Source organism: Sander lucioperca, chromosome 13, assembly GCF_008315115.2.
Source record: "Sander lucioperca isolate FBNREF2018 chromosome 13, SLUC_FBN_1.2, whole genome shotgun sequence".
Classification (NCBI taxonomy): Eukaryota; Metazoa; Chordata; class Actinopteri; order Perciformes; family Percidae; genus Sander; species Sander lucioperca.
Window position 1 is genome coordinate 33402032 of NC_050185.1, and position 21842 is coordinate 33423873.

The 21842-nt window shown below is 38.9% G+C and overlaps 2 protein-coding genes across 7 annotated transcripts in view; both read right to left on the reverse strand.

Moving 5' to 3' along the window:
• The window catches only part of gtf2ird1 (GTF2I repeat domain containing 1), a 43537-nt gene extending 29276 nt beyond the window's left edge, over window positions 1–14261 (reverse strand). The window contains exons 1-4 of one of the 2 annotated variants that reach the window (XM_031307954.2): window positions 13985–14261; window positions 5572–5701; window positions 2257–2398; window positions 185–361 (exon numbers count right to left, since the gene is read on the reverse strand). In XM_031307954.2, coding sequence (XP_031163814.1) covers window positions 185–361; window positions 2257–2398; window positions 5572–5697 — 445 coding nt within the window. In that variant the 5' untranslated portion in view covers window positions 5698–5701; window positions 13985–14261. The remainder of the gene's footprint in view (window positions 1–184; window positions 362–2256; window positions 2399–5571; window positions 5702–13984) is intronic. The other variant, XM_036009008.1, reaches the window with a different exon arrangement.
• Window positions 14262–15392: 1131 nt separating this feature from the next.
• clip2 (CAP-GLY domain containing linker protein 2) overlaps window positions 15393–21842 on the reverse strand; it is a 43820-nt gene continuing 37370 nt past the window's right edge. For 4 of the 5 annotated variants that reach the window (XM_036008929.1, XM_031307952.2, XM_031307951.2 and 1 more), the window contains 4 exons: window positions 20528–20687; window positions 19534–19722; window positions 17948–18011; window positions 15393–17852 (listed from right to left, as the gene is read on the reverse strand). In XM_036008929.1, coding sequence (XP_035864822.1) covers window positions 17836–17852; window positions 17948–18011; window positions 19534–19722; window positions 20528–20687 — 430 coding nt within the window. In that variant the 3' untranslated portion in view covers window positions 15393–17835. The remainder of the gene's footprint in view (window positions 17853–17947; window positions 18012–19533; window positions 19723–20527; window positions 20688–21842) is intronic. The other variant, XM_036008930.1, reaches the window with a different exon arrangement.

Consider the following 21842-nt stretch of genomic DNA (forward strand, 5'->3'; position numbering starts at 1 on the left):
ATAATAATTAGAATTGGGTAAGATAAATCTTTGCTTTGATCAGTTAGGCTAATGATTATTTTTTCCATATATAGATAGTGTTTAGGATGATAAATGTCATGAATAGGGTTCATGAATTAGGGTAAGAGTTTTATGGCATAAAAAGGAATACTCAGGAAAACATGTTGCCTTGGTGACTCCTTACTGTAAAGTACAGTGAAGACTTCCTCGACCATCTTCCTCAGAACAAAGATGTTAGATTGAGCATCTGATGGCGCTCTCGGTTTCCCATGCTCAACATCCTTACTCAGTTTACTGAGATCACCTTCCTGGTCTTTGGTATGGGCATTTGCTGTGGTCAAATTCTGCAGACATGGCCCCCCTAAAGCCAAATGACAAAAGTCACATCTTGCAAATTCCGGAAACATAAAAAAAAAGTGCAAAAAACATTTCAGATGCTTGTATGTCCAAGTGACCTGCAATATTTTGGAGAAAGTCAATTTAGCTTTCCTTACTACTTTGTTTTCTTAACAGAGTCAGTATCTTGACTTTAAGAGTACATTTATCTGTATCTCTATTCATGTTAACAACTAAGAAATGACCAAAGTGTATGGGCACTGAGAAAAAAAGGTAACGCTTAAAATGTATTACTGCTACTATGCTATGCAACTACCTGAAACCTAAAAATGGTTAATTTCTATTCTATTTCTTTACTAAACAAAGCAAACTGGAGCTACTGTTCCCTCTAAGTGGCAGGAAAAGCTAATTTCAGTTTGAATAACATGCCTGATAAAATTAAACTCTGTGATGGGAGGTCCCAAGCCATCAAATTGGTGTTATTAGTAGGGGAACATTGTTGAGTCTTAGAATAATATTTGCTGTTCTACTTCAGCGCTCAAGGTCAACAGGTGGAGCTTAATGTCCCAACGCTTATTTCTGAAATATGGCTCAGCTTACAAACTTCCATACTTGTTTGTTTATTGGAAATGAAGACTTACAATTTAGGTAAGAGGTATACTGAAATCATTTTTCCCAAGGCAGCTCCGTCACCATCAGTGTGAGTGTGTGTTAATGGGTGAACGAGAGGAAAATTGTAAAGAACTTTGTACGTTGAAGGAAGAAAATCGCCATAGAAGTGCAGTCCATTTACCTTGATTTTAACCTCTATTAGTGACAAGTAGGAATTGCAACATTAAAGTGCCCATATTATGAAAAAAATCACTTTTTCTGGGATTTGGGGTGTTATTTTGTGTCTCTGGTGCTTCCACACACATACAAACTTGGGAAAAAAAAAAACATCCATGCTGTTTTGAGTGAGATACGGGTTTCTGAATGTCTTCTGCCTTCAGTCTCCGGGTGAGCTGTTCAAAATCTGCAGGGTTTTCTACGTCACTAGCCGAGACGAGGTGGCTAACCGTAGCATGCTAGCTCGTTCTCAATGGCAAAACACACACTAGTTCACCATAATCTACAAAAGAACTACTTACATGTCCCTGTTCTGCAGGTATTCCACGCAAAATTGGAAGTGCGCCCTCGTTTAGAAGAAGTCTCCTAATCCGGCCTTGTACTAACTAACTGAAGTTGTAGAAACAAACAGCTAGATGATGTGATCCTTACCTAGCTACTCCTCATGTGTGCCTCCCAACAAAGATGGGATAGAAGTGAGATGCCTCACTCTGGAGCTAAAACAGAGAGCTCAACACACAGGGTGAAAAGAGGATCTGCAGCAATGTGCAGTGTTTTTTGAAAATTAAACCATGTATACCTATTCTGGTACAACCTCAAAATACAATTATGAACCTGAAATTAGCATAATATGGGCACTTTAACTTGAACCTTTTTAAACCTCCTAAACAAGCCTCTCATACGCTTACTGTTCAGAAAAGAACAAGAGTTGTAAGGCGTGAAGTCTGTTAATTTTGATGTCTTTTAGTTTGCAAATGTAGCACATTAAATGTTTTTGCTAAATGAGATGTGACAAGACAGTTTGTTGATATATCGTTCTATCTAATAGAGTGTGATAAAATGTGTGAAACTGCAACTACGAAGTAATCCGACACTGAGGAAAAACTGCCAGCTGCTGCAGTTACTGAAGCTTTTGGCTGAATCTGCATTTGTTCGATCACAAAAACTGCAAAATCCTACAGGGACAAGCCTCACACAAGTGCATTTTATGTAACTGCCTCACAGCTGTAGCTATAATAAGATGATCAATGCTCTATCAAGAATGAACAGTGGAAAGCAACATTCACAATTGCACAGGAGAGCAGAACTTACGGCAATACTTGTAGAAGTCTGTTTGGATTTCCCTCCTGGAGTTGAGGAACACTCTGCCCTTCTCTGTGCCGACAGCAATCACGCTGTCCTCGTGTACAGTGACACACGCCACCTCAGCATTGAGCTTAGACATCGCCATGCACTGCAAAACAATACAAAGTTATTAGCATGAACTCCATGGAAGACATGTGCAACTCATGAGTTCGTTGAGAAAACCTAGGAACTAGAAGAGCTGCATGCTGATTCTCTTCTGATGAAACAAGATACTTAAAGTTACTATTTGTAACTTTTAAATGTTTCTGAAACTGTGCAATTTTTCATCTGATGATCATAAATGACCTGCAACAGCAAACGAGACTTAAGGCACCCTTAATCTTGCACCCAAGTGTCTTTGCTAGTTTAAGACCGACGCAGTTGTCAGTTTCCCGTCCAGCGCCCACGTCATTTAAATAGCAAATGCACCTGTGCCCATCTTTACGCCCATGGGCGTGCTGGTCATACAAGTGATCGCGCCATTAACCAACAAAAACCTGGTCTAAAGTCAATAGCGCAGCATTTCATTGTTATTTTAACAGCACATTAGTAAAATGCACCTAGGCTTATGCACAGGGCGCGCACACTATGCTTGTTACACATACAGGGACGCACAGCAGCACACAAACATGCAAAAGATTACAAATAAAAATATGACGGTGCAAATCTGCCACCATAATAGCAATGCGCCAAGGTGTAAATGTGCCTGGCTTTTAAAGGGAATGGGAGGATTGGTTTATTGCACGTTACTCCCAAAACACAACTATGAATTAATGAAGACACTAAATACAACCCTTGTGAACCATGTGCCCGGTGCACGGAACCTTTTTTCCGCCGTCAAACTAGCAAAAGTGGATTTGGACATGCCCCAAACGCACCTGCGCCACGTGCTTCACGCCGTGCGCTTAGATCGTTAAAATAGGGCCCGAACACTGAAAAAAATGCTATTTTTATATAGTTTTTATTAATGCCTCTGCCCAGGTTAGATTTTTCCCGCAAAGTGTTAGTGTATCCAGCCAGGTAAAAGGTAGCAGGAGATATCTTTATATAGGCCTAATTGTATTTAAATTTTATTTAAAAAGTTATCTGCTGTAGTTATGGTTGATACTGGGGGAAGGGCCATCACAGAAAAGAAGGAAATTAAACGAAGAACAACCAAAAGCTAAAAGGGAAAGTGAAAGACACCGGGCGAAACCGAGTCACTCTCGGTCGGGCTTTCAACAGATGGAGACAATTACGGGATTGTAAATGATTCAAAATCGACCCCGAATTGGCCCTCAGGTATGTATGTCTATTTCATTCATAAAATAACTTTACAATGTGCAATGTGGTTGTAGGCAGTAGCCTACATTAAATTACGTCCTCCTTCCATTTAGCGCCTGGTTTTTATTTATTTTCAGTCAGTTTGTGTTGGCCTACTATTTTCATTTCCCTTGTCCCCCTATACCTGTGTAAAGCGTCCGTGGGTTTCATCAAATGAATGCGCTTTATAAGTTGTTATTACATTGGTTGCTACAACAATCTCTTAACGCTTTGGCTCGTGACACAGTGACAAGGATACCCAGTTTAGCTCACGATACATCCAGAGTAGGCTAAGTCACCGTATGCAACACTTGAAATGCAACGATGCATCTGTAACTTATTCTCTTATTGTAAATGAATGATTTTCTGTCTGAGCAAAATGTTCATCGCGACGATATGACCTCCCGGTAACGCTAACTCAGTAATATACAGTGGGTAATAAAGCACCATAAAGAAAAGACCTTTACGATGGCAGGTGTGGTAAAAACACTACCGCTTTTGTCCAAAGTGGCCGCTAGAATCTACACAGACTGAAAGTTACATATAGCCACTTTAATTCCACCCTCAGATACTCTAGTGTTGAATGTATATTAGGGCTTGACGATTAATTGAAAATGTATCGACATCGAAATTCTGAAGCTGTTACCGACGTATTTTTCCCATGACGATAATTTCGATAATTTATTTCTGTTGATAGGCCTACTTTCTTCTTAAAAACATTCTACCACGTGTGCAGGGTCCGAAATCAACACTCGCCAGTCGCCAAATGTGGGTACGTTTTCCATTTGGCGAGTAAATTTCATCCGGTGTTGATGTTTTGTGCATTGTCGGACACATGCGGCCACTGTCCTGAAACCGCTTGCGGGACTGACACAAGTCCACAGTGGCCCGCGGTGTGTATGTCCGAGCCTGTCTCCAGCGCCTCCACCTGCAGGTTGTCAGCTGTGTGTCTGCCTGGTATACTCTCGGACGGCCAATTTAACTCGCCAGCCCTCATCAATATAGTTTAATGTGTCACGCAGCTCTCCACAAGTAGAAAAAAGAGGAGCTTAAAACGCTACTTGCTGGTTCAAAGTTAGGACTAACAAGTTAATTAGCGGTTAAAGGTCCAATGTGTAGGAATTTGTCCCATCTAGCGTTGAGATCATATATCGCAATCAACTCTCTCGCACCACGCAGTTCAAAGTACGTATTACAGCTACGGTAGCCTTCACGCATCAAAAAGCCGGTCTCTTGCTCTTTTCAACATCCTTTTTCTTTCACTGGACGAAGAAGAAGACTCCTGTTCCTGAAATTTGGATTTTGAATACGTGTGGTCCTCCATGTTTCCTTCTTCAAACTTGCCGGGGGCCGGGAAGCTACGATACCCATTAGCAGCATTGCCAGCACCTGTGAGTTTATCAGTATGTCCTGTATGTCCCTTACTGGCTAACGTATTTCAAGATGGCGCATGAATACGGAGCATCTACCCCAGTTCATGCAAATGCCAATGTAAAATTTCAAGCCAAAATGAATACTTGGAATTAACGGTGGTGGTAAATATTCATGAAAAAGGACAAGTTTGTGAACGGGCAACACCGATTTTGATAATGAACAACTAAACACGTTACACACTGGACCTTTAAGAAATAGATTGTATAGGCTATTTACATTTTTTATCATGCAAAAGACGTTTTTTGAAACTTAATACAAAAAAATTTAAAAAACGCAGTGTCCGTCGTCGAAACACAAAAAAATTAATTATTGTTCATTTATCGTTATCGAGATAAAATGTGCAATTCCTCGTGATTTTGATTTTAGGTCATATCGTGCAGCCCTAATGTATATTCACATTAACAAGAACATTTCACCACGAAACTGGTTCATAAATGCAATGTAGCTGTTTAGGAACATGTTTGAGGGTGGATTTTCAAACATTTGCCAAGAGCAGTCAAAAATCTTGACGCCACAGAATACGACGAGGCTTGATCTGGGACATACCACTGAGTCGAGGGCGGACACCAGGCTGGTGAGGATCTCCTGTCTGGCCGACACCAGTGGGGCCTGCGAGTCCCCCCGGGAGTTCGTCCTGATGCCGTCACATGCCAGCTTCCTCATCTGAGCCATGCCTCTGCAGGGACCAGACGAACACAGTTTATGCAGGAAGCCACAGTGCGACACAGACAAAACCCGTACATGAGCATGCATTCATGTACACACTGCAGCAGTGACTGACACATTCAAAGCAGTTTCTGCTGACATCATTTGGTTTGACTTTAAGCAAATACAAGTGTGCGTCCAGGTCATTGTTCTGATACTGGAGGCTGGGAGATGAATGAAGTAAGAAAGGGTACAAGCTTTTTCTTACCTCAAAGATGCATATTTCATATACTAACGGCTCTGTGAGGCTTTATTTAGGCACAGCTGTGCTTTGGACTAAATGCTAACATCATCATGTTAACATGCTCACAATAACATGTTAACATGGTGATGTTTAGCAGGTAATATTTCCAATGCTAACATTTGCTAATTAGCACTAAACTCAAAGCACAGCTGTGGTTGATGGGACTCATCATTAGTTTTGCAGGTGTTTGGTCGTAAACCAAAGTGTTAGACAAATATGACCTAATTGTGGCACGAGAACGAAAAAAAAAAGGGTTCATCAAAGTTGATTACAAATCATTCTGGGGGAGGGGGGTGATGCATATTCAAGGCAATTAAAAAAAACGGTGCTGCTCCAGAAAAAGAAACTGTTGTTGAGATATTCAAGTCTGGACCGAAGTGGTCGAACGACGAACATCCCTAGAGCCGCACTGCTAGCATGGCTAAAAGGCTAATCCATCTGAATTCAGCAAGTTATGATTTAATGGTCTTATGTTTGTCATTTGGGGCTAATTAGAGCGCTTGCATGATGTCATGTGAGCCTCTTTATACTCTATTTTCTCTCCTTGACAGATGGCGCAGGAAAAAGAGATACTGATTTAAGATAAGTCCTTAAGTTTCCACAACCACTGCAAGTAGAATACCATAGTGTAACACATTTGAACAGAAACTTCCCCTAAACTCCAAATGACAAAATAGACATTTGGAAATCAAAGTAAAGAGGCAAACAGATAGGAATTGTTTAAAAAAAAAAACTCTGCTCAGCAAACGCCAGACACTATGTTCTCATGGCAACTAAAACCAGTCTCCTTGGAAACTAATCTCGGGGCATTTGAACAATGCAGCTCTGGCCTTTAATCTCTCCAGACACTGGGAACCATTATACTAGCCTCTGGCAAGCCCAAACCACTGACTCAATAGAGAGAGGACATAAAGGCAGAGAGAGATAGACAGAGACAGGAAGAGAAAGAGGAGGGTGGGTGTGGTGGGGTTTAGCTGCACCAGTCTGAACATGCCAAGTCTATTGGCCATCTAAATCTGCCTCCCCTGAGGCCACAGCAAACATTAGCCCCCCCACTCCCTAAATTATTACTGCCTCAAAATAGATGGCCTCTTTCCCTCACATATTTAAAAGGAAAGTAGCGAGGACGAGAAAGGTGGGGATAAGCACAGGCTCAGAATAATGCAATGTCAATTGCTTTGCAAGAGGAAGCACAAGCACAATGTCACGGTCCTGTTATGGTTCTCTGTGAGTTTTGAACTATTCAGTGTGGAATGACAATTAATAAATAAAGCAACTGAGTATAACTATGAGTCTACTATGAAGCTAAAGAAAACGAAACCATGAGATTATTACCAAAGAAACCAAAGATTATTAGATGCAAATCCTGCAGTTGCTCTCATGATTGACGCAAACTTTGTGGACATACCAACACTATTCACTGTGATTGCATCCAAAACATCGCTTTGACAAAAGCTCACTTATTCTATGAGCCCACAAAAACCAGCCAGCAGGGCTTTTTAGTGGGAGCTACAGGTTTTGGAACTTCCTTTGGATTCTGTCTTTCAGAAACTGTTCAGTATAATATCAAGACACATTCAGATTGGTAACTTTATGAGCATGTAAAACGCACTGAGGTAGCTTTTAAGAATTGTTTGCTAAAAATATGATTAGTAGAAACCAACAAACTAGAAACAGCTTCCACTTTTTTAAACTATTTTTTTTTTTACCTGTTACCTAAGTGAATTTAAATTTGCTCAGAAACGGTATAAAACCTGTTTTACCTGTGTTTTGTGTTGTCTTCCATTGGACCATGCACTTGTCGACGCTTTTGTCCCTATTTTCTAGGCACTTTTTACAATGTTTTTGCCGTTTTTTTGCCGTTTTACACTTCTTTTCACTACCATGTATAAACACCACTAACACCATCTCATTACTAGTTTTACACTTTTTGGATTTCATGGTCAATAAACTTAATTTATTAAGGAAATGATACCTAATCCTTGAGTTAGAAAGGCTGAAATTATGAATTATTTAGACTAATAAAGGAAGGACAATCACAGAAGGGTCAATGTTCAGTCAGGATACTGTTTCAAAACATTTCAATGTCTTTTTCAAATGCTAAAAAATGTAACAAAACACCCCAAATTCAATATAAGTAGAGATCCGATCTTCTGTTGTATTGTGAAGCGCGTTGTGTGGAATCATCTGTCCGTGTTATTTTTGGGTAATCGCATCAAAATGAGGTCGTTAAAAAGAAACCCATATTTCTGATATAGGCTAGACATTTAGAAAACGGGTCAAATTTGACCCGAAGACAATACAAGGGTTAAGAGTAGCTGTTTTTGGGAATTATTTATTTCTAGATTTATTTATTTACATTATTTTTCAGTTATGACTGAAAAATAATCCTGTCAAACTAGATAATAAAATAAAGCAATCACATCACATGCATACAGTGGTAATATACTACAGTATATATCAGTTCCTCCAGGATTTCGCAATGTCGCGATCGTGCCAATTTACGCAAATTCAACCAATCACCGTGAATTTGGTGCGACTCGCGATTTTGACCAATCACCGCAACTTTTCTGCAAATTTGACCAATAACCTGAAGTTTCCTGCGACTTCAACCAATCACAGCAGTCCCACGTGCACTCTGAGAGCCAATGACCAAGCGGGAGTGAGAACGGGTTGATCATTTCCCTGTTTGTGATATGAAGACGAGACGTGTGTGTGACTCGAACATCTCACATTTACCAACAAAACATACAGCGAAAGACGTGCAAAACATATCAGACCGTACTGCCAACCTGTATACATTTTAACATCAATGTAGACTGTAATGATTTAAAAGTCGCTGAAGTTGCTGCCGTTTCAATCCTGGCTGACGGCTCTCTGCAGCGGGTGGGGCTGCTGCTCCGTTCCCCCCGCGACTGACGCTTGCACACACACACAGACAGACACACACACACACAAACAACACACACGGTGGATGCAGGAAAAAAGGAGGTGAGACGACACAATGACCTAAATTGAGGACAGCTGCACTCGTTATTCTACGTTAATGATAAGTTAAAGTCAGTACTTTATCAAACCGTATGAATGTGTGTCCCAGGTCAGGTTAGGAAATGAACAATATAAAGATCAACAAGCCACTGACATATATGTTCAAATTTGATTAATTCAATAAATTATTATTTTTTGTCTTAAATCCACCAGCCATTTTCATATTATACCAACATTTGCAGCACCTGAGCCTTTTTGGTAAGGTTACTAGGAAATCTCAGCCCAGAGTAGTTTTGTTCTCCCCAAAATACGTTTACTTTTTATTTTTAAAGAACTAGAAGAAAAAAAATCGCAACTTTTTTGCAACTTTCACTGTCTCCCGCAACTTCATTGCAACAAACATACAAAAGACATCGCAACTTTTATCGCAATTTTTTAAAAAAGCTCCCGCGAAATCAGGCATTTTGGGCCGCAACAATCTCAAAAAAAGGCCGCGAAATCCTGGAGGGACTGATATTTTTAACGCACTGCGATCTGTGATAAGATGAAGCTGTTAATAATAATTAATGTTAAATAATGAAAATCATAAAACAGAAAAATAAAACAGGTAGCTAGCACAGCTTTATGTCAGATGTCTTTAAAACAACAACAACATTTAGGGACTGGGTCTTTGGAGTTCTGAAGTGGGGCAAAACATGACCACATAGATTAAAAAAGGGTACATTTACACCAGCAATCAACAAAGGTTTTTACTTAAGCTATTTTTTTTTTTTTTTTTTTACATTTACACTTTACATAATAGTAATTTTCTTTAAATAAGTAAAAAAAAAAGAAAAAAAAAAAGCTCTAACTTTGCTTTCTTAGTCAAATTACAAAAAATGACTGCTGGCCTGGTATGGGAGTCATCTGTCAATCTCTGAATTCTGTGTTTCGGATGGACAAACATTTCTGACTGCTGCAGACAAGATGTGCTGGTAGTATACATAACTGTATATCTTTTAAAACGGGGATAATGTGGTTAACACACAAGGTCACCATTGCCTATACATGGTTTCACAGGATGTTACAGTATACCAAGATTCCAATTATTGGGACTTTAAACACCTTGCACACCTGCACAGGTGTTTTCAATTAGTCTGGCTAATTAGACATCTGCTCATGTTGCTGTTGGGCAGGGCAAAGCTAAAATCAGGTGAAGTCACAAACTTCAAGACCCAAAATCAATAGCCGTACTCAGAGATGTATAGTAACGAAATACTACTTCACTACTGTACTTAAGTACTAAAAGGCTGTATCTGTACTCTACTGGAGTATTATTTTTTTCTCCTACTTCCACTTTTACTTGAGTACATATTTTCGATGAGTTTAATATTTCTACTCCGATAAATTTGTTATGTGCTGCATCATTACTCGTTACTGTTGTGAATTCCTCACGTTACGGAGACCGTGTAGGTTACAGTGTGTGTACTTACGGCTACGTTAGTTACGTACGCTAATTATGTAAGTTTGTACTCTCTTCTATTTAGCTATTGTTAAGCTATTCCTGAGTTGTTTCAGTCTGCAATGAGTACTGAATGTTAACCGTTTTACCCTGTGATGTGAAGCTGTTAGTTTATCTGTATTTTGCTAGCTTGCTAACTTTCCTGTTTATCACACGTTACTAGCTAGTGTGTGATACGTTTTTTGGGGCTTTAATTGTTACTGTGCTGGATAGGATGTTCATTTTACTTCTACTATACTAACTACTATATAATATATTTTATATTTGTTACTTCCTTTGGCTACAGCCTTGGCTAAACATTTCAAATAATATAAACAATATGATATTCAAACTTTTGACTGCTTTCTTTAATAACTACATAACACAATACTTGTACTTTTACTTTCAGTACTTGAGTAGTAAATTTTAAAATAAACTACTTGCAATACTTAAGTACAAAAAATGTTGAATACTTTAGTACTTCTACTTAAGTGTGGTGCTTAAAGAGCACTTCAACTTCTACTCAAGTCACTTTTTTGATAGAGCACTTGTACTTTTACTCAAGTATGGGTCTCTAGTACTTTATACATGTCTGGCTGCACTCCATTTGGCTGTGCTGCTGTGTGATGGTAAATCTCTATCAGCTGGTATTCAAACAGCAGCAGGTAGTGGAGATACTGTGGTAAGCTTTAGAGACTTTTATGAGTGGATCCCTGTATTGTCTGTATATTGTGCATGTGAATGAGGAGTGAGGATGCACACAGGTGACACAATACACATTCCTGCCAATGGTTTTGCACTATTCCTCTGTACAGTTGGCAGTAAGACACCAAGAAATGGCATTGCTAATTATTCATGAGAAAGGACATGCATTCAACACCTTTGTGGTGCCTCAAGGATACACACAATCCATTTGGGTGAGAAGCACTGAATGTCAGAAACTTTGACAAAATAACTCCACATTTAATCTTTTTTGTGTTGGCATGGCAGAGACTGTAGAGTATACTTTTTATTTGGATTCAGCCACGACAAGCCATGTGAACGTACTGTATGTTTTTAATTGTCTGTGTTGTTTATCATGCTGTTGGTACACGTTTGCACAGTGCTAGATAGATTCAGGTCAGCATGCCGTTTTGAAATGGACTGGAAAAACTACGCCCAACTGGCCCAAACTGGCACTGTGTCATTCGGGTTCTGTAGTGAAACTAACAGCTGCAAGAAAACTAATAGGAGGGTCAAAGAGATGTCAATAAAGTGTAGTCTGTACATGCCCACACAGTCCTCAGAAGACATCCAATTAGGCGGGATTATGTGTGGGTCCTTAAGACAAATGTTTGGAACAAAAACCTTGCTCACCTTTTAGAGGTCTGTGGCCTGTTTTAGTAGATGGCTAAAATAACTGAATGACTTAAATTTCATCCACCTGGAAAAATCACATTGAGCATCAGTCTTAACTTTTTATTAATTTAAACAGTAAGTCAGGATGTAGTTTGACAGTTACTGTCTAATTTATTATACAGCAAACAACATAATCCCGCTTTGTTTACACCCTGTGCCTGAGGCCTTAAACCTTTAACTGTCTGGAAACGAGCAAGCAATATATAAGGACCACACATTTCACAATGCTTTAAACATGTTATATTTATAAGGTAATTGTGTTATAACATATAAACAATTCAGTGGATTTATGACATGGTTAATATAACCATAAAACGGTCAATTCATTCATCAGTAACAAATAGGAGTAACAGTTGATTTGTTGTACTTGGGATCATTGGATATTATGATATATAGAAAACTGATACATAATTGGTCATATGACTTATTGTAACCATTATGTATATTTACAAAAGGGTAGTCTGCGTGAAATTGTATTCATAAAAGATATTTTAGTCTATATTATGCTATTTTTTTTATAGGTTCACACTTGTATGTTTTCATGGTTTAATGTTCAAAAACATAATTTTCTCATACTGTCTGTCTGAATAATACCTGTATTCACATCTGTCTGAAATGCTCCGTATTAGCACCAGTCTCTTTAAGCCCCGCTCCCGGAAAAGCCCAGTCTGCTCTGATTGGTCCGCATTTCCGGGTCTTCCACATCTATGCTCTTGATGTCTCTGAACTGTCATTGCAGCCAAGGAATGACTGTAACGGCACTGTAGCAGCACTCTCTACCAATATATAGTATATACACATGGTATGCACATTTATACACAGTGACATCACAACTGTACCAAAGTCATGACGGCTCGTTTAAAAGACACAGATTCTGAAAACGGGTTGTGTGCATTTCTCTGTGGATTGAGCGTTTTGATACTTTCATAGTATTTATATAGCACCTTAACCTGCTTTATAATAAAAAAAGACATGTAAATCTCACTTTTTACAATATGGGACCTAACCCTAACCCAGGAGTTGTGGTGAGAGCTTCTTGTACTGGAAAATGCTGGCAGGACTACTATTGAGTTCACATTGCATGAGAGGAATTACTTTGAAAAGCTGGACCCAGGAGAAAATAGCTTTAAACCACAGGGTATGAGACCTGGGTGCAATAAATAAAGTCAAGGTCTGTTCTTCCAAAGGAAATACGTGTGTGTGTGTGTGTGTGTGTGTGTGTGTGTGTGTGTGTGTGTGTGTGTGTGTGTGTGTGTGTGTGTGTGTGTGTACAAATCTTTCTTATTTCTTTCTCGTCTTGTGATTTCAATCCGCCAGACAGTTTCAGCTGACAGAAGTTTTATCCCAGACAGCTTTTTATAAACTTTGACGTTTCTCATACCAACTACAACCAGTCAGCTAAGGTCAAAAATAAGAATAACAGCACTCTAACTAACGTTGTCTGGATTAAGAATAACGCACACAAGCGTTGGCTTTATCGAAATTCCTAGTTTGAGAAACACTCCTCTAACCGTGCTCATTGTAATTAACGATAAGGCAATTAGTAAGCCATTGTTTAAATGTACTGCAGTTTAATAATACGGTCACTAACCTTAAACTTTAACTAACAGCTTTGAGCTTTCAATATTAATATTGTTTTGCTGAAGTTCAAATGTCTTGTTTCCTTTCTCGTTTACACTTGCTACGTTAGCTACAGTAGCTGGCTTTGTTGTACTAACGCTAGCTCGGTAACCGTATCAGTGATAGCAATATATGGGGGGATAATTTAGCAAGCAGACATACGCTGTATCCTTATCATAAATACGGGCTAGTACTCGCAAGGTTACAGGGAGACGTCCGTCTAGGCTGATTTCACTGCTAACCAACAATAACCTGTCTTCGCTGCTTACCGTCACGTTATGTCTAGCTAACTAATCAACACTGGCTAATTACGGTATTATAATAACGTTGGGCTAGCTAACAAGCTAGCTTACACTCGTTAGCTCTACAGCTAGCGCTAGCACTTTCCTTTCATCTCCTTCCCCAGTCCAGAAATTAGGTTATAATCTGCACTTTCTAAATGTACAGTTCCCAAAAGCAACCCATTACATAAAAGCAAACTATGTAACTGCTAATGAATATTAAAAGGGGCAGCGAAATCTCACCTTAATTAGCGATTAAATAGCCTTGTTGCTGCTGTCAATCCCGGAATAGGTTTATTCCCCCGTTTTAATCCATCACAAACGCTCACAATTCACATCCACAATGTAGCCGTAGCGTCTGCTAAAACATCGTAATCCGGAACATCACAATGTTGATCGCACGTATTACAGTCTATTATTTGTGTATTTTTTCTTAGTTTATTTCTCTTTTTCCCTTAACAGAGCAGGGTGTCCCTTTCCCCTTTCTTTGTTCTGTAATCCAGTAAAATTGAAACTCATTCGCCTCCTGCTAATCCCAGCCCAACTCAACAACAGCATCTATTGGCTGCGATTTACATACAGGATTAACCTCTGGAAATACCCTCAGGGTACAAAATTTACATGGAAAGGAAAATATATTATTGTTATTATTCTTATTCTTATTATATCAGGACTGTGACTCTTTATATCACTGTCTGCCACTTGCCTGCAACTTCACACTGTCAGATTTGCTTTTTTTTTTTTTTTTTTTTAAATCCCTCATAGACTGCATGAAGGTGGTTTGATGTTGAGTATCCAAATTATTTTTAGGATTTGTCCAACGTGGACACATAGTATATAGCTACATGGATTTTCTGGCCATGGCAGTTATGCCATAGCTCTTGTGATTGCCTAAAATAGCTTGTCAGTTTAATATAGGGTAAAGTTCATATCCTAGGGGAAAGGAACACGTTCTCTTACAATAAATTTAGTCAGAAACCATTTATAAGAACCATGTATATAATCCACTACATCACTGTAATCTGGTTAGTTTCAGTTACTTTTGCATAAATGTACCCCTAAACCACTATAAAATATTAAGTTGAACTCTTTCACCAACACCAAAAATTTGATTTGTGCTGTGCTTCACATAATATGTTTTACTGTTTGATTGCTTCTGCAAATAAGTAATTATTTATTTATTCAAATGTCACCGGCATAATCAATCTGCCCTCTAGCAAAAAAACTGGGACGTGTGGATAAAACCTGACATTTGCCAAGGCTAACAAGTAAAAGGTGTGGAGGTTAGAAATCCAGAGATTGTAAATACACATTTGTCTGGGTGTCAGGAGCTTGGTCCTTTTTTCACATTAATGAATTATTGCCTCCTCTTTTCAACAAGTCATTCTAACACCAAATATTTGCCTGAGATGAGAGATTTACAGCAGGATTTATTTGTGTGTGTGTGTGTGTGTGTATAATGGATAAATGGTTATGGTTACTGGCAGAATTTCCCAAACCACCAACGTCTTAGTGGTATGAAATCTGACACCACTTTGAGTCAACTCTGGAGAAATATACCTATTTTCTGTGTGCTTTACCCTCAAAAACAAACATACAGAAGTGACACAAGTATGAAAGAGTGTGAAATAAAACACCACCAGCCCTTGCCCACATTGTTAATATTTAATGACTCAATCTCCGAAACCATTGCAGCAATAATAAAAGGGTATGAACCCTCCAGCTGAAAAGACCATGTACAATATCCAATGGAAAATTTAGGTTTTATCTTTGCTGACCAGCGCCTGCCCTACATGTTTTGCTTAGGAGACACTTCTCCAAACTTTACACACCACTCACCTCTGTGTAATGTATCTTGTGCAGCAATAGCAACCTATGACCAACTACAAACAGGATCTCATAGTTTAGTTATGGATAAAACAATATTCTGAAAACTTACAGTATAAGTTCCATATGTGTCGATAACATTTTTGCAAATGAAATCCAAAAGTTGTCAACCTGGGGTAGGTTGAGTGTAACATTTTACATCCATTGTTTGAGTTTTTAGCTCCTGTGACAGCCCTTCAGTAGCCCTACATAAGAAAATGTCAGTAAAGTAATCCAGGGACATTTAGATACAGCATTAAAATGGGCATAAAATAGGACTGCTATGCTGTACCATATATAAGTAAATTATATGGATGGAGTCTGCACTGATACATAGTCCACAGTAAATAAAATAGCTGATAATTACTGATAAGGTGTATTGGTACGGGGTCGGACAGAGTTTAAGAGAACGCAAAAGTCTGTAATAATTAACTGTATTATTAATTCTATAAATATACTGTAACATTACTCAGAGCTGAATTCAGGAGGCCTCCCAGTTTCATTAAGTCCTAGCAGGGGGTCCACTGATGTGCAATGGCTAAAAAGGACTACTTTTTAGGAAGATTGGCCCAATAGCCACCTTAACCGATACCTGAAGAGAGGATTGGTGGTTGAAATCATGTCTGTCAGTCCTGCAACAGATAACTCTCTCTTATACAGTAGTGTATTCACATGTATGATTTAGAATACATCATAATAGGCAGTTGTTGGTGATTCACAAGAACTTGTGGCAGCTTTAATAAGGCTGGACCAGTCACGTTATGTCATTGGCACAGAAATAATAGTAATTTGTTGGATTCCAACACCTCAAACATAGTTCAACAGGTTCTGATAATAGTAATCATACAGTACAGTAGCAACAGTAATGCTGCTTTAGAGCATGTTAATAGTTAAGTTCACTAAGGATTAAACCAACTATTTTACATATGTTAGCTAAAAATAAACAAAATTAGATTTTCCTATAATGTTGTCTTTGATAAGTGACCATAATAGAAGTGTGATAATGCTCTCACAGGATGCCAGAGGGAATACCACTCTGCTTTGTGTTGTGCCTCCACCTTCTTCATCATGCTATGCTGGATTGCTTACGTAAAGACCCAAATCTAAACATGGAACGGTTTTCACAGAGTTAAACAATATTCATTCAGGATACTTCGAGAGTACTGTAACTTGCTTTTGATGTTACCGAGACAGCGCAGGGTTTTGCAAACTTTTCGTAACAGACAAAAAACAAATTTGGACTGCTTAAAAAGTACTTTTAAGTATCAAAGGTGCATTAGGATTGAGACAGAAGCAGAGTATTTAGCTGTGTCCTGGCGGGAAAAAAAAGAAAAAGTTTGGAACAGACTCAGCACATTAATGGAGCCTGGGGAAGTGGATTATGTTGTAGGAAGTGGTTAAGAAGGTTTTGTGGACAGTTAAAAACAAAATTGGAATCCAATGTAACACAAATGTAAGCAGCCTGATAACAATGAAGGATAATACAAATCTTTTTACAGCTATTTTGCAAGCCTACTGTGTTTGTATTTTTTAATCAAAAGACTTATGGGTGGAGTATTACTTTAAAAAGGTTCTTTTTAATACTTCCATTAACACCAGTCACCCACAATTATTATCATATTGTACACTAAAGCGGGAGCGTAAACACTGGACAGAGCTGACTGTAATGAGTTTTGCAACCAATTCTCTCATCAGGTAAAGTGACAAATGAGCCAAACTCAGTAAAAAATCAGTCATCATGAAGAGTATCACTGGCCAAGTGGCTGAGGAGCAAAGTCAAAGTAATAAATTAAACAAACAAAGCGACTGAGACCCAGTTCTTCAGTTCTTCACATCGTTGTCAATCAGCTGTTTTTTCCTTCTGGTTCAAAATTAAGAATTGTCACAGAGTTCCCAGCAACTTGTAGATTGAAATTTTCTAACTACTGTAAAGCATCAAAAGTTGCCATACTGTACGTTCTCAGGAGTTATACCGATAATATCTCTTCATGTCCATGTGCCATTTCCTGTTTATTATTTTATAGTACTTTAAGCGGTCTTCATGATTGGCTAATAGGTGCTTTCTGCAACAACACATAAATTCACTCAAGATAGAGATTCGCTGTTTTGGTATTAACTGCAAACTGAAATCTTCTTCAGGCATCCATCGCAGGATCAGGAGAAACGTTGGATGAGCTTTTCTTTAAGATGGACTTCTGCATGTCCCAGTTCAGTCTTATCCCTTCTGCTCATATCAGTGTTGTTCCTGAAAAGCCCAAAAAAACAAGATGTCTTAGCACTGGAAGGCATTAATGACATCACCACATCCATGTTAATTGTTTAAATATAATGAAATAATACCAACATCTTGAGTGCCTCCTGACTCCTGATGATGAATTCCATTGGCTGAATTTGCACCATGCACCTGAAAAACACAGTCACCGATCGTCAATGTAGCCCCCTTCTGGACATGATTCAGCTGTGTTTTAAGGGTAATTAAAGAACTATTTCGACATTTTAGGAAATTCACTTATTCGCTTTCTTGATGGGAGGGCTTTTTCGGGAGGGGGAGCTTAAAGTGACAGGCACTAAAACAGAGTAGAGCTGTAATCGGCCTTAAAAGTTAGGCCCGACAAGGCCCGAGCCCGACAGAATTCAGCCCGAGCCCGACAAGTACATTTTGATTGACAGCTTTTTAAAAGCCCGAACCCGTTTACAGCCCGACATTATTCAAATGTGCGCACGCACACAGCTCTTTTGCCTTTTGTCAAGAATGAGTCATTTATACATTTTTTAACATCATTTATTCATGACTAACGTAGGCTATAGGCCACTTGGAAGTTGGAACAAAAAAATAAAATAAGTCCTCCAGAGGCCAGCCTCTGTTTCACCTCCTCAGCATCCATTTTCGTGCTAATCGAAACGCATCACCTGACCACTCATTTACCACGCAACCCAGAGCGCAAGCCCGAGCCCGTGTAAACCGTGTAAAATTATAGAAATTAAGACCAAACCCGCCGACCGAACCTGTCGGGGCAAAGATCTTCAGCTCTAAAACAGAGCATTTCAGACAGAGGGTAAATTTAAGGGTTATTAAAAAAGACAAACATCATTTGATCATTCATGCCCTAGAGATGAAGCCTGACTAGAGTTTAGCTCTAGGAGCTCACTGGACAATTTTCTAGCTGTATGTGTCTCTTGCAGAACATTATTAAACAGATATCGGATTTAACTATCGATACATTGGTCAATGTCACTGGCACATGCCACTATTGCAGGATTTAAATCTTCATCAAAACTTGCCGTTTGCTAGCTCAGAGTTTTTTTGTTTTTGTTTAGGCAGCTCATGGCAGGCTTACATGCACAGTTTACATCCTGTGAGTCAGACTAGGTTCATACTGTATTTACTGTACAGACATGAGAGTGGTATACATTTTCTCATGTAACTTTCCGCAAGAAAGCGAATAAGCATATTTTCTATTCTTTCAAAATTGTCTATGATATACCGCAAACATTAAAATCCATTTTCTCTGTACGATAACACACGTTACTGCACACATCACTTCTTTTGTAATGTAAATGTAATTTAAAGCTGACATTAAACCCACTCATCTTAGTTTTTCCAAATGCACAAGCATCCTGTCATCCATTTGTTTTTTAAAGATTTTTTGGGGGCATGTTAGGCCTTTATTTGATAGGACAACTTAGACATGGAAGGGGAGAGAGAGAGGGGATGACATGCAGCAAAGGGCTGCAGGTCGGAATTGAACCCACGGCCGCTGCAGCCTTGACTGAGCCCCTGTACATGGGGCGCACGCTCTACCAGGTGAGCTACCCAGACGCCCCTTTCATCCATTCTGATATGGGTACTTCTTCCCAAGTGCTGCCTCACATCAAAATCATTCTTCATGCTTTTCCTAGTTGAATCTGTGAAAGTATTGTTTTACCGGGCTTTTATCTGGATGCCTGCGCATGGCCTGGACCAGCTGGTCGACCTGCTGGTTGTGTTCCATGGCGTTCCTCAGGGCGTCCTCAGTGCTGAGCAGCCGTTGGCGGAGGCGGATCACCTCTGAGTCCAGGACAGAGGGGTCCAGCATGGAGTACCGCCGGTGGTCAGGTGAAGAGTGTTCCCGACCCTAAAACACACACATGGCAGCAAGACATCAGCCAACGCCTGCTGTTAAATCATCATGCTACAGTATTTGTGTGATTAACATCTGGAAAAAAGATTATTTCATAAGGAGCACATTTTCATATTCAAACATAACACATTTCCTCTCAGGCATCATCTGTTGGCACACATTATGCGGCGAGTATCCCTTTTAGCAGTCTGTCTAAACATAGACTGACTAGCAGTAGAATTATATCTATAACCTGGATAAGGTCCCATTACAACTATGAACAAATCTGAATGAGGTATTCAACTAATGCAGTATTGGGTGGCTTAATCGTTGTCCAGAAATCAATATGATTTGACATACAAATTGTTTTGGCAGTACATTTTAAAAGGATGTGCTGCAAGATGAGAAGATCAATATCACTCTTTGTCAGTATAATATGAAGCTGGAGCCAATCAAAAAGCCACCAGATTTATATTTATTTCCTACTGAACGGAGTGGCCAGATAAAGTCACAAAGCTTGATGGCAGCTGAATTTTGTCCGTGTCCAGTAAGACCTGTATATTTTCTTGTTTCCCAATTGATATACAGTATGCTTTCTTGATTACAATCACCCCTTGGTAAGCAAATAATAGATTTCTAGGGGATATAGCGCAAACCTTTTATGGATGTTACACTATACTTGCTGGGGAATTAGCAACGATGTTCTAGAACAGGGACAGAACAAGGGCAAATGTCTCAAAAATTGATAAAGATTAACTGTTGCGGTTGATTCAGTCCAAAAGCAGCATTATCTTATCATCATAAAGTTCTTCCTTCTCACCAGTAGAAGCAATTTTTCACGCAGGGTCTTGATGTCATCCTGAAGTTTCTGCTCCTTGACCTTCCACTCAGCCTTGTGCACTTCTCGGTTCAGGTCTTTCTCCATGTCCCGTGAATGGCGATGTGACTCCAGGAGTAACACCCTCAGTTCATTCAGACTCCTGGAATTAAAAAAAAAAGACAAAACATCAACACACAACAAACAAAGAAACCTATAGAGAGCCATTATTGTAGCAAAACTATTTGCAAATGTGTGTGGAGAGTTGTGCAACTGTATTTTCATCTTTGTGTGCGTAATCAGATTTGTAAATGTGTAAAATAATATCTTAATGTGTACACATTTACAGATTTGTCTACACATTTACAAATCTGATTACACACACATGGATTGTGAATACACAATTTGCAGATTCCTGTACACATTCACATATCCCAGTACACATTTAGAGATTCTTTTGTGTATATATATATATATATATATATATATATATATATATATATATATATATATATATATATATATATATATATCTGTATATGGATTGTACATTCAAAACACCAAACTGTATATAGTTACATGGGAGTGTTCCAAAGTACTAAGGGTCAGGAAGGGAAGTTAAAAACAATAATAATAATAATAATAATGAATTACTGAGCTATGGAAAAGGGGTAGGATTAAATAAGTGTATACTTCTTCCTACTCCTTTTCAGACATGTCTCTGTTGGTTAATGTTTCTTATTGTTTATTGACTGTTTTGCTTATTTAACTTATTTGTACATTTCTTTGATGTTTTGTTTGGTTCATTTTTGATATGTCTGAAATAAATTTCTTCATTCATTCATTCATTCATTCATTCATTCATTCATTTTACACATTTACAAATCTGATTACGCACACACAGATTGAAATTCAGTTGCACAACTGTCCACACACATTTGCAAATAGTTTTGATACAATAATGGCCCCCGGAGCAAATGAAAGAAAAGAAAACGTTTTGGCAATACTTAAGTGTTGCTATGAACTTGACCGCTCCTAGAGCAATAATGATAAAGAAGCTGTCAAGAATTATATGAGTGGTACATCTGCTAAGACCTTGCACAAAGCTTAAAAGCTTACCAGCCCTTGATGTGAATAACATATTAGCCAGTCTGGCCAGTGGGGATTGTGGAGGCGGCCTTATCTCTGTACATGTCAGATTGGCTGGTGGCTTGATGCCCCATTCCCATAGTCAAAATGTCTGTGCATATTTGGCTGGTTGCCCGCATACTAATATCAGTGAAACACATTTACACTGGGCACCACATGTTGCCCAAAA